The following is a 13,155-nucleotide window of genomic DNA, read 5'->3' as shown; positions in this document are numbered from 1 at the left end:
CTAAACTTTCACTGAATTAAAAAATATGTTGGCACTATGGCTTTGTAAATCAACCTAGTGAAGATACTCTGTTACTGGCAAAATTTTGTTAATACAGCATTACACCAACTGCCCACACAAATAAGCCTTATCAATGAAAAATTTTCTTTCACTAGAACATACAATCCATGCAACCACTTAAGGCAATATGCACTGGAGCTGCCAGGCTCCCACCCATCACCTCTGCTTTCTCACCTACTTCCTTGACTCCCTTGAACAGTCACATAATAAGACAGCATTACCTTTGCTTTTCTTTTTATCGTTTTTTCTTTTTTTTAATATTTTTGGCTAGCTCAGGCTACCACCACCAAAAAAAAAAAAAAAAAAAAAAAAGAAAGACTGTAATCCTTATTTTTATCAACACAGTGTAGACCATCAACAGAGACCTATGCTCTTCAGGCTCCAACAGAAGCAACTAGCAAATCTCACAGCAGCAGATTACATCAGGATACAGATGACCTCAAACCCTCTTAGAAGTCACTATGCTGAAGAGTTGAAAAAACAGGATGAATGTTTGTGCTTCAATCATTCCAGTTCAGAGCATATATCATCAGCACAACCCTACATTTATCAGAGACCTTTTAAGTTTTGGAGAGACAGCTGTAGTTATTAGAAGTAAGAATTTCTCACTTTCCTGACCAATGTTGTTACCCTAACAAGACTTAAAAATGAAAACTTAGCCAAACCAGAAAACAGGTTTTAGTCCAAATTCCCCTTGATCTTTGTCTGTACACAAGTCATTTGTATATCACAGTAAAGTGAAGAACCTAACTAATGAAAATTACTACAAAATTAACAGCATATAAGTAAACAAGACTGATTTTTAACTGATGTATGAGATGCACTTTGTTTCCACGTAAGTAGAACTTAATTTGACACATATATTATCATCAGCAATATTGTTGTGCAAGATAATTGGTAATAGTATCAATATTGCCTATAGTGACACTGGCAACAATAATACTGGACAGAAAGGTGTCTGGGGACAGCAGACATGGATTTACCAATGCCAAAATGTAGTCAATAATTCGTTAAGTGTGACTGGTTGTATGAATAAGGAGATAAAGGTTGATGCTGTATACCTTGACTTTAGCATTGTCTTTGAAATAGTCTTTCATACAAACTTGAAAGATAGGACTGACTAACTAAGACTATAAGGGGATGGAAAACTAGCTAGACTACCAAAGGACAGTGACCAGTTGTACAAAATCCAACAGATGGCTCATCACTAATCAAATGCCCCAGGGACTGATACTGTTGAACAACTTATTTTTATTAATGATCCTGATCATAGCACAGAGTACTCTGAGCAAGTCTGTAAATGATAAAAGATTGTGAAGAAAGCTCCCAGATATTGAGAAGCAGCTCAGTAGGCTGAACAAGTAGGCTGAAGGAAATCTGATGAAGTTCAATGGAGGCAAAATGCAAGTCTTGCTTGGTTTGAAACATGCCTGAGCAAGTCTACTGTTTAAAAGGCAATCTGGCAGACAGAGCAGCCTTGCATCAAAGGAGGCACACTGGATCATATTAGCATGAATGAAGCCATCACAGCAAGGGAAGGAATTCTTTATTTGGCACTTGTGAGGTTGCACATGAGTACTGTGTTCAGGCTTCGGATCTGAGGATCAAGACAGACATTGAAACACTGGAGTGAGCCCACCTGAGGGCTCCCAAGACAGGAAGAGGGCTGAGGAGAAACTGAGAGAATTGAGTTTGCCTAGCTTTCAAAGAAGGAAGGATCTCAGGGGAGATCTTATCACTGTCTACAATTAACTGATAAGAGGGTATAGAGTAGATGAAAACAGGTTTCACAGAGTGAGAGAAAGGTAGGGGACTCATTGTAAAACAGAGGAAGTTCTAACTGGATGCTTGTCTGGACAAGGCTTTATCTAATTGGACCTGCCATGAATCACACAGCCAGTCAACCCACTGCTGAATAAAAGAACACAATGGGAGAATATGAATAGCTCTGAAAAACTCAGATATTATTTAAAGCTGGCAAACACAGGAGATATACAAGTAAAAAATCCTTACCAACTGATTCTGGCTGCCTATCTGCATTCTTCAGGAATGGTAAAGTAGATTTTAACGAAATATCTTGTTCACAGTCACTTTGGTTCATATTTTGTTTGTGCTGTATTTACAGAAATGGTTGTCCTTGCCTTTACAGGACATATGCCTACAATTCTCACATATTCAGACAGAGGAGAGGTCTCCTCACTAGAAACAAATAAACACTACCATCTCCAAAGCCATCTCCTGCAGCCCAAAAATTCCAATACTCTGCTGAAGTAGGTTTTTTTGAGTGCACAGTATTATAGCCCTTCCCTGCAAGCCATGGGAACTTTCACTTCCCTATTTTACAGAGGAACAGAAAGTGAAATAAATTACACTTTACTGCAAAGAAAAAGAAAACATTGAATAAGTTGAGATAAGATGAATTAATGTTATTCCTGAAGCTATGAAAGAGCCAGAGGAGGGTGTATTTACCTTGCTGGAGATAGTAAATCACAAGATTCAGTCTTGCCTCAGGAATAACATCAACCAGAGGAGGCAGGACTTGCAAAGCCCCTTCACCTCCTCGGAAAACCACCTGCAGAGAAAAGCAGCACATTGATAATCATGTATCAGAATCTTTTCTATGATAAATTAATTCAAGGAAATTAATGCTTAAATTCCTGCATAAACAGTACGAAAAGGTCAGTGACTCTGTCGTTAGTTTAATTCCTGCTTTAATGTAGCTGTAGAATTATACAGTGTGACAATCTTTACTCTGAAGAATATAAGTATTTAATGCATATCTAAAGATTAACTTATTTCAGCTTTTAGCAGCTCAAAAGAGTGATACATTATATATCAAGGATTAAAAAGAATAACATAGTCGAGTGAAGGGAACACATATAAAACTATAAACTGCTGCTGATGTTTTCATACGAAAAACATTAGGCTAATACCTCCACATTTATTTAGAATGACACAGGATCCTAAAATGATCAGGAGCAGATGGTTATACTCCACTTTCACAAAACAGTTCCTCCAACAAGATCTAATGTACTTATTCAATAAAGCACTGGCAAAAATACCAACATACAAAGTAAACAACATTAATTTACAAAAGTCCAGTTTCAAAGCAGTTTTAACTCTTTGAGAAAGAAGTGTTAACTTGTGATGACTGCTCTTGAAAAACGGCAAAGCAAGTAACTGCCTGTCATTAAACATGAGCAATCTACTGTTACCAGTTGTTCAGCAAAACAATAATACCACCGAAAGGAAAATTAACCATTAGTTACTCTTAGTGACTCTTTTATTGTGGAACACAAAAGTATTTTGGTTTTATGAGCATCTTTTTTCCTAGAATTCTCTGCTTAGTAATTTTGGGATGAAGGCCATTTTCACAAGCTATCTTTATTCCAGTCAAATTGTTCTGGTACTAAATAGAGTTCAGGTCATCCTGTCCTGTAGACACTCATATACAGTGTCTTTATTGAGTGGGCTCCACAAAATATCTTGCATAGGTACTCTTGCACAACATACATTATTTTAATATGCCTTCACAACTAAAAGCAACAGTATTATTATTTTCTTGACACAGTCTCAAACTGTCAAGGAAAAATTCCAGGAAAAAAAGTAAATACACTTGATAGCACATTCATTATAATGGTAGGATTCCTGGATTAGGACTTTATATGGCAGCAGAGACTCAATTAAGTCTGCAATTTTTCAAAATATTCCATTTTATGAATTATTATTAAAAGCTCTACATGTGACTGCTGTTCATATTAAATCCTAGAAATTAATTACTTACCAGATTGTGCTTAATGAGCTCCTTGCCAAACTCAAAAGATGATGAAGAACTGTCTGTCAAGTTCTTGAGTTCTGCCTGGAATTACATACATTCCAAAATTTTAATATAAAACCAAAAAAGCACAGAAGCCTAAGGGGAGCTTCAAATGAGCTTCAAAGCTCACAGCAAGAAATCTCCATTGGTGTTGGAGGACTAGAAGATTTTGCCTTTCCACTTCTATCTAATTATTTTAGCAATTGGGTAATACATATAAACACAAGAGCAAAAGGATACTGGGAAAATGGAAAGACCACTATGCACATATGTGGACAGATGGGTTAATGGCAGGGGAACTGAAATAGGTGACAATCCTGTAAAAACATGGTGACAACGTAAAGGCCATTATCAACATTACTGATTAAGACAAAGGAAAAGAAACATGTATGGAATCTTAAACTAAAATAAAGGTGAGCTGAAGGACTGTCCAATAGATACCTCTGCAGCCTTTCCATTGTAAAGTCGAAAATGGTTACAAGCCTTAAGGTTAAGGGCAATGGTGCTGTCAGGAACTTGCTGAAGATAAACAGCTAGCACTTCCTGTGATACATCATAGTAATCCAGTTTGTAATAGCACAGGGCCACATATACATTCAGAGCCAGGTATTCCCTGCAGGAAAGAGGATTAAAGAGAGCCTTTAAATCCCACCAGATAGTTTAACATTTTCCCATTACAGCACATTAAAATAAAAGAAAGCTCTCACATTTATACATATTTTACAAACACATCAAAACTGGGGCTTCTGAGAAATGCTTAGGGCTTCTCTAGTTTGTCAGCTAGGACATATTCACAGTATTTTTTTCCACAGCAGCTACTGCAGCTTTTAAGAATTACCAACAAGTTATGGTTTGCAAGTCTGGGAAATAGTAACAACTTCACACCGAGGAAACGTGCAGAACATGAGCACGATAATTGGCCTGGCAGAAAATGATTTTCTAAGCAATACACTCAAAGACATTTAATGTGCACATAAAAGTTTGTACCAAGTACAATTATTTCAAAAATTCCATGTTATTACAAGCAGTCAAGCCAGAAGAACTGGACAGAAAGACAAGCATTTGTGAAAACTCTAAGTAAAAGGGTAATTGTTATGACGGTTACTCATTTAGTTTTGAGTGATTGTTTCTGCAGGACTTGGAGGCTAAAATCTCTTTCCCAAGCATTACATGATATATGCATTATAATGGATTTCTCTGAAACAGTCAAGAGAAGATAGTGTCAAAAGACAGCAGTATTCTGGGACAGCAGTTTCTATTTTATGAAAAATGCTTCCAGCCACTTAGGAATTCAATTTGTTCCTTGTTAAATTCTGAGCTAAAAATTTGCAGAACATGATAGAAAAACCCGACAAGTGTCACAGAGGATACAGAGAAGGAACGAGTTTCAGACTTAAAGGAATGCAAAGGAACTCTACATAAAACCCAAGAACTGAACCCTTCTAAGGAAGACTAAGAGGTGAAGGAGAAGTCAATAATTCAAGCAAAGTCCCAAGATTGGCTATCAGAGGGAAAAAAAAAAAAAAGACAAAGCAGGTGCATAACCATATATCATTTCAGAAGAAATAACTAACAAAATAAAAAAGATATCAGAATGAATTAACAAACAATTTCGCAAAAAAAGAAAACAAGAGAGAGCAGATTTCTTTTTAAATGTGGGGTTTTCAATAATACTTTATATGAACAAAATTGAGGAGCTGCAACTGGTGCACATTCTGTGATGGGAAAGGGACATAGCAGTTATGTAAAATGTCTATTTTCAGAAACCAAGCAACTATTTGGAATTTAAATGGCACCGATAACATAGATGCTCCAGTAGGGTTTAGAGATGCGCACCGATTTTCCAGCAGAATGCGCTTGTAGATATCAATAGCTTCTTGGTAGTGGGACCGCATGTAGTGGATAGATGCTAGGCTGAGCTGATCTTCTGTAACATCTTGCAGGTTCTGGTGAGAGCTCATCAGCTTCTTTTCATCACTGAACTAAAAAGAGTGGGACATATTCTCAGAAGAGTTCAACAAGAAAAGCTTTTTAATTAACCAGGTTAATTTAGTCCTTGCTGGTAAACACCATTAAAAATCTGGAAAACTGCTGTTACTTTAAAGTTAATTTGACCACTGGAAAAACACAAACATTAAAGAAGCAGATGAGTTCAAACTGGATAAATGTTAGGCTAAAACTAATCACACATTCTCCTTTAAGGTGTGATTTAGATATAATTACATGCCATGTGCTTTGATGGATAAGAGGGAAAGAGCTGAATTAATTATTTTATAAACAAAATTTTGCAACACAAAATTTCATTGCAATTATTCAAGCCAGCAAAAATTTTGCTGCTTGTAGATCCAAATCTAATGTCTCATGCACAGCAGAAAAACACAAGATTTGCAAACACACAAGCCCTAATTTTACTAGTCTTTTTTACAGCATTAACAAGTTCACTTTCACCAGGCTTCAATTTCTATTTTCTTTAAGTAAATTATTTATTCTTAAAAGCATTGCTGAATAGCACATTTAACACACACACAGAAGGCTAAAAACAAAGAACAGAGTTAAACATACCCACAACATTTGTATTACATTAGTGAAGTTGAGACCTATTTACCTAATAGGTTTGCTCAAATCACTTATTCCACTGCTTCCCTTTGCTGGTTTTGCTGATTCAACAGTAATTATGAATTTCTCTTAGTCATAAACTGTAATATTATATATTTGTTTTTCCACCTATCTGCTAGTTTTCTTCAAATCCTTCTCCTCCCTCTTTGAGCCAATCACAAAGTTAAAAGGTGAGATAAGTTGCTTAACAGAACTAAAGGAAATGGGCTTCGTAGTTTTGGTAAAACTGTTTATTTCCAGTGATTAACTAGGTAAAGAGAAGTTGCATAATTCCTAGCTCATCACAGACATCTGTAAGTGCCAATACCACTGTAAAAAGGCTTTAAGATTTCTCTCTTAAAACTAACAAATATTTAAGTAAAGAGCATCTGATATCAAAGCTAACATTCAAGATTTATACTTCCTTTTAAGTCTGTATCTTTAGTAGCAGAATGCTTCTCATATATTCTGGTACAGGATGGTACAAAACGTAATTTAAGGGAAGATCGCTATGTCTAGTAAGTGAAATAAGCACTTAATTGTTGTTGAAATTAAATTAAATTTCATGCTATTAACAATATTATTTCCTGGATACTGAACTACTTAAGAGGACCAGTACAGCATATACACCACTTTGGTCAAATTGCTACATATAAAAGAGCTGCAAGTTAGGAAAACTTACTACATTTAGAAAAAAAAAAAAAGTAAAATAGTGCATTCTACATTTCTGATTCTATTAAGGTTTCATTCTCCTCATGATCAAAAATACCATTACATTCCTATTGTACAACTTATGTGAAGTGTATTGGTAATACTTTCCTTAGAAACATGCTGAGAGCATCTATTCTGAGATCACATTTTCATACTTGCTTTCTCTTCCACATTTTAATACAGTAGGGTGGTTATGAAAAATATTTGTTCTTCTGCCACCACAGGCATTTTAATTATTCTGCCAGGTTGCCAGCATAAATTACACATTAGTAAATTGAAAAGAAAACAAACAAAGCAGGAGTGAAGAAAAGACATGATACCTTATGTGCCAGATGAAAGAGTAAACGGTTCTGGAGACCACTCTTAGGTGCTGAAAGGGAAATCCAGTAAGGATTATTGTAATGAACTACTCACAGGGTATCTCTTCATATTTTTAACTTTCTTTCTCAATAGACATGAATGCACCCCTATTCTTTCATTAACTAGCCCAAGTACCGTTTTTCACTGAGAACCCTTTGCAGGTCATGCCTTAGGGTAGGTTCTACCAATTTTAGAGTAGTTTAGAGGTCTTTCTCATTCCTATCTTCATTCCCTGACTATTTCTTTTTAAATCCCTGTTGCAAATAATTTTTCATTGGCCTCTACCTTTAATGAACCTTAAAACTTCTATGAATTGCATTATCATTTCCCTACAGCGATTTCTCAATAATTCTCTGTGGTTTTTTATTTGTGACACCTAAGCATAGCACTTTTTCAAAATAAAAAGCAGCAACATACAAACTCAAGGCTACTTCTATATGTGTCACATTTGAAATAAGTTTTGATTTATAATTCCAGGAGTCTTGACAACTTCTAGTGTATTGAAAAACCCAGTGCTGCTACCATTTTGTTAGTCACGCACATTATATTATACCTCTAATATTTCTGTCCTTAGGAATGAAAGGCACACAAAAAAGTTCTACAGCCAGAGCAGATAAGATTCAAACTAAGATATAGCAAGAAATTTAAGACGGATATTTTCTTACTAGAGCCAGTAATGTTAATGAAATTTCTTGCTCCAGCAGGATTAGGAATTCCATTGATTTCACTCCATATGACACAAATTGTAAACGGCAGAGTTTTAAGTCACTAGAGCCTCTTGCTTCACCAAGAGCAACAAATGTCCTGATCATACAGAGCTATTAGTTTCTTTTGCAAGCAATCTTCCAAAATGCCTTCCCTTGTTTTCTGTACTTTTCCTAGCCTAATGAGCACTCTCAGTCTTGCTCAGACCAACCAGCTGGCAAACCATGTTCCACAGAAGGGGTGTACATGGACTCTTTACAAAAAGCAGAATTATTTACTGTGTTTATAAGGCCACAAAAGTGCAGAGTTAGCACAGCAATAGCCTGCAACACAAGGCTGTAATTCTTCTGACATCCTAAACCATAAAAGGGCTCAAACCACCAATCCTTCTTCTCCACCACCCCCTGAAGATGGAATTTATTTTTTTAAACAATTTAGCAAGAGATTTCCAGGTTTCTTATTCTTTCTCTACATAGTAAGTACACTTTGTAACACAGTGGATAGTGCCTAAACCCAGACCATTCTAGAAAGATTGGCAGCACAAGCCTGCCCACGTACTTCTAGTAAGTACAGCAACTATTACTTCCCTTTTTTTCCTTAGCAAACTGTGTTATTTAACCATGTTCCTAGAAAAATTAGGACAGTTGATTGTATCTTTAAAGAACTATTAGAATAAAAGTCAAAAATAAAAAAGTGGTTTGAAAGCACTCTCACAAGACCACATCATCTTGTAAGATACTTTTAACAGAGCATCAAGTTGTTAAGAAGCAAAATTGTCTTCAGTCTAGGATATATGTGGGAATTAGGCTCTTTATTAAGTAACAGAAAGTTTCTCATCTACAACAAATATTGCATAGGCAGCTGTAGTAGTATAACTGACACAATAGCATACATATTTCAGCAACTGAGTTAGAAAGTGAGCGTACTTTAATTTAAATGCATGCTCTTCACTCTACATATTCCCCAGCATTAATTGATAGGTTTTAATATCAAAGTTTAGAAGGGTTGCACATGGACCATACATGTGCTTTTGTGAGAAACTTCAACCACAGCTATCCTTCACAATTCAAAACATTTGGTCATCAAAGACTCCAAAAATACAAGCAGGACAGATTGTGGGATTTATACTGAAAATAACATATTGTATAATCACAGTACTATGGGTAAAGACACCAATGTTCCTTTTTTGAGTAGGATTTCATTTTTTTTTCCGCTTTTGAGTGTGTTTTAGCATTAATTTCACTGTGAAAATTGTGACTTACAAGCAATACTGTCAAGAATCTAAACCAAGGAATTTTTGTTTCACTGGTCAGCCAGTGAGTGCAGGATACCCTTGCAAACCTGGCATCTGATCTGACATCAAAATTGTTATTTACTTCTTGGCAAAAGCTGGAATGTTAGCCCACATTATTTAACACTTAAAAAGAGGCAAAAGATGAAATCTGAGTTTTGATGGTGTGCATATATGGAGGGTGGAAAAGTGTCCTGCTTTGTAAGATATTATATGATACCAGCTATCTGATATTCTTGAAAATAAGTTGCTTAAAACCTCACGCAAATATAGCCCTGTCAATATGGTAAGCAGAAATATGGAAACATTCAGAATCAGCAGTTTATTTTCTTTTGCTGCCAAATACATTCTTTAAGGAAGATAAAGAAACAGATAAACAAGGTCAGATTTGTTTTCAGAAATAATGGGGTCATGAATATGGGATAATCACTGGAGCAGGAAGTGATACAACTGCCTCATCAGAGCCAATGATTTTTAAGTTTGTTTTTTATTATTTTCTGCTGCTACTGAATTTCACTGTCACTGATCTATGAATGCTACCAGGAAGCACAGTCTCCCTTTCCTGTTCTCCTTTTTCAAGACAATAACTCTACTCTTTTTTTTTTTTTTTTTTAAATCAGTACAAAGCAATCTTGGGATCCTAAGGTACATGACAACAATGCTGCATGCAAACAAACTGGACCCTGCTTCAGGTCTAGTATTGGCCTTGTACTCAAGCACTGAAGTAGGTGGACAAGATATATTTCCACCTAGGAAACGCATTGATATTCCTTTTCCAGAATTTTTGTCATGATCACTGCTGTTTTCCAGGCATTTCTGTCATAGCTGTCATAGATCTTAAAAGTGTTCTGTATATTTTTATGTGCTGACACTGACAGGCACCTACTGAAGTATTTTAAAAATATAATAAGTAACTACAGTCAGAACAGAAGACATTGCTGAAGATCTCTTCACTAGTTATTAAACAAAACGTCAAACTCACTAGAAATGGCAGCTCAGATTCTTGGTGGGTTCCATATTGCTGTCTCAGGCAGTAAAAAAATTATTAAATAGAGTCATGGACAATCTGGCATTTGTGCCCTCTCATAAGAGTGCGAGGCACTGCTAGTCATGCATCCAGCATTAACAAATCCCATCTAGCACATAATGTATATTCTATAGCAGCACTTCACACATCAACAGGCATAGAACACACGTTAAACACACCTAGAAGGGGCTGGTAGGGGGGGAGCAGGGCTTAGAAGGCTCCATCCAGACAGCAGAAAATATGACCAGAGGAAACCTTATTCTCCTTGTTCCTGAGAAACAATGCTCTGCTCAGTTGAACATAGTAGCAGAATGAAGCCCTCTGTGTCTCAAAACCAAAGTTTCACTGGTGGAGGGGAAAATGAAAGGGAATGGGAAAAGTATTTTAAAAAACCCATGGGCCAGTAGTGAGGTTTACCCATTTGAACAACTCAACTGTTCAGAATTTTCTTGAATTAAATTTACAGACGATATTCACTGAAATTTTTCATTCCCACAAAATTTAAATGGCAGTTCAGCTATGTTCAGTTACATGCCATACACACACATTTAATTTCAGTCATACTAAGCATAAAGTAAATTAAAAATCATCAAATTAATTACTCCTGGGCTGTAGCTTCTACTATAATTAAAAAACAAAACAAGAAAATAAGGTTAGTAGCCTTTAGAGTTTAAACATGTGATATTTTCACTTGTGCATTTTTAAAGTTCCACATATGAAACAGCTGGTTGAATACCTCAGTTAAAATGCACAAAAAATTACTATTGTTCTCAAGACAGAGGGTACACACAACAAAGCAGATAAAATCATGTAGGTGAACATGCAATCTTAAGAAAAGGAAAACCCAGTAACTGTTCTGTGCCTGCTTGTAACTGAACATTTTCACTGGTGGCAACTACTTCACATATGAACAACATTATTACACAAATAAGCAAAACTGATGTGGAAATGGTCATTGTTCTTACTAACCCATATCTGTTCTGCTTTTGTACAATATTGCTCATTTCAATAAAGCCTGTAAAATGAGTTCTCTGTTAAGTTAAACCACATTCAGATCTGACACATGCAGAGATGTGAAGAAGCAAAGTAATTACAGAGCTTTTCCCATCAAAAATTGAAAGGGGTAAAAAAAATCCCCCAACTTTAATGAATGGTTCAGCAATACAACCCTGTCTGTGCATGAATCTTAAATCGAATTCTAAGATTCCATTTATCCTGAAAAGACTGTTTTTCATAATAGACTTAACTGTAGCACCACTTATGTGCACATTTTGTGGTTTAAAAGAACAACTTTAGTTCTTATTCTTTAGTTCTTAGTTTCTTAATGCAAGCCAACAGCTTCTGAAAGCACTATGCCAGCTTCTAACCACTCAGACCAGTTGTCAGGATCACAGTCCAAGTGTGCCAGGTTGAGTTTCTGTTCTTTGGTCTTTGCAAAGCAAAGAACTGTGAATGCAACATAAGACTATTAGTTTTTATAATAAAATCCAGTAACTTCTTGTTATTATTATATACTAAATCAAGATCAATAGTTTAAGCCTCATCCTCTCAAGACAAGATTGGCTACTCACAGCACAGAGAACATGTTCAGCCAATGTACGTGTACACAGATGCAAAAGGAGTCAGCAAAGCATCACTTGGCCGCTTCACTACGGGATGGCTACAAAACAACAGTAGCTGACTTGGAAGTAACTCTACCATCACCTCAGAACCAGAAACATTAGTAACTGCAGCATGAGCAGACAACAGGGAAAAGGAGAAGCCAGAAACATCTGAAAGGAATTTGGAAGAAAGCCTAGAGGAGGTAAAATACAATTGTAATGAAAAACCTTCAAGGAGGGATTTTCCTTTATTGCCTTTTTGCTTTACTTCTTAGGTTATATTTGCAGTAATTCTTTTTTATATGACTTTTGATATTCAGACTTATTCTTTCCTGAGAGACTTACAGAATGGCTTAGATTGGAAGGGACCTTAAAGATATCTAATTCCAACTCCTCTGTCGTAGCCATGAACACCTTCCAACTAGACCAGTTTGCTCAAGGCCCTGTTCAGCCTGGCTTTGAACATTTCCAGGGATAGAACTTCTCTGAGCAACCCCTCACCACCTTCACAGTAAAGAATTTCTTCCTTGTATCTAATCTAAGTTTACCCTCTTTCAGTTAAAAACCATTCCTCCTTGTCCTATCACTACATGCCTGCCTGTGTTAATGGTCCTTCTTCAGCTCTCTTTTAAGTCTTGTCTAGGTACTGGAAAGCCTCAATGAGGTCTCCTTGAACCCTTTTGTTCTCCAAGCTGAAAAATCCAATTCTCTTTGCCTTTCCTAGTAGGAAAGGTGCTCCACGCCTCTCATCATTTTAGTGGCCTACTTCGGACTTGTTCCAGCAGGTCCATGTCCTTCCTATGCTGGGGACCCCAGAGCTGGATACAGCACTGCAAGTGGGGTCTCACCAGAGCAGAGCAAAGGGGCAGAATCCCCTTCTTTATCCTGCTGCCCACACTTCTTTGGATGCAGCCCAGGATACAATTGGCTTTCTGTGCTGTGAGTGCCATTGCTGGGTCATGTCCAGCCTCTTGTCCACCTGCACTCC

At 36.5% G+C, this 13,155-nt stretch overlaps 1 protein-coding gene across 2 annotated transcripts in view; it reads right to left on the bottom strand.

The window, feature by feature from the left end:
- The window catches only part of IFT56 (intraflagellar transport 56), a 55,866-nt gene that overhangs the window by 32,783 nt on the left and 9,928 nt on the right, over nucleotides 1-13,155 (bottom strand). For both annotated transcript variants that reach the window (XM_021552803.3, XM_021552801.3), the window contains exons 5-9: nucleotides 7,504-7,553; nucleotides 5,714-5,859; nucleotides 4,319-4,490; nucleotides 3,845-3,919; nucleotides 2,530-2,632 (exon numbers count right to left, since the gene is read on the bottom strand). In XM_021552803.3, the coding sequence (XP_021408478.1) occupies nucleotides 2,530-2,632; nucleotides 3,845-3,919; nucleotides 4,319-4,490; nucleotides 5,714-5,859; nucleotides 7,504-7,553 (546 nt within the window). The remainder of the gene's footprint in view (nucleotides 1-2,529; nucleotides 2,633-3,844; nucleotides 3,920-4,318; nucleotides 4,491-5,713; nucleotides 5,860-7,503; nucleotides 7,554-13,155) is intronic.

The sequence above is a fragment of the Lonchura striata genome, chromosome 5 (assembly GCF_046129695.1).
Source record: "Lonchura striata isolate bLonStr1 chromosome 5, bLonStr1.mat, whole genome shotgun sequence".
Classification (NCBI taxonomy): domain Eukaryota; kingdom Metazoa; phylum Chordata; class Aves; order Passeriformes; family Estrildidae; genus Lonchura; species Lonchura striata.
This window is presented reverse-complemented; position numbering and strand designations above follow the sequence as displayed.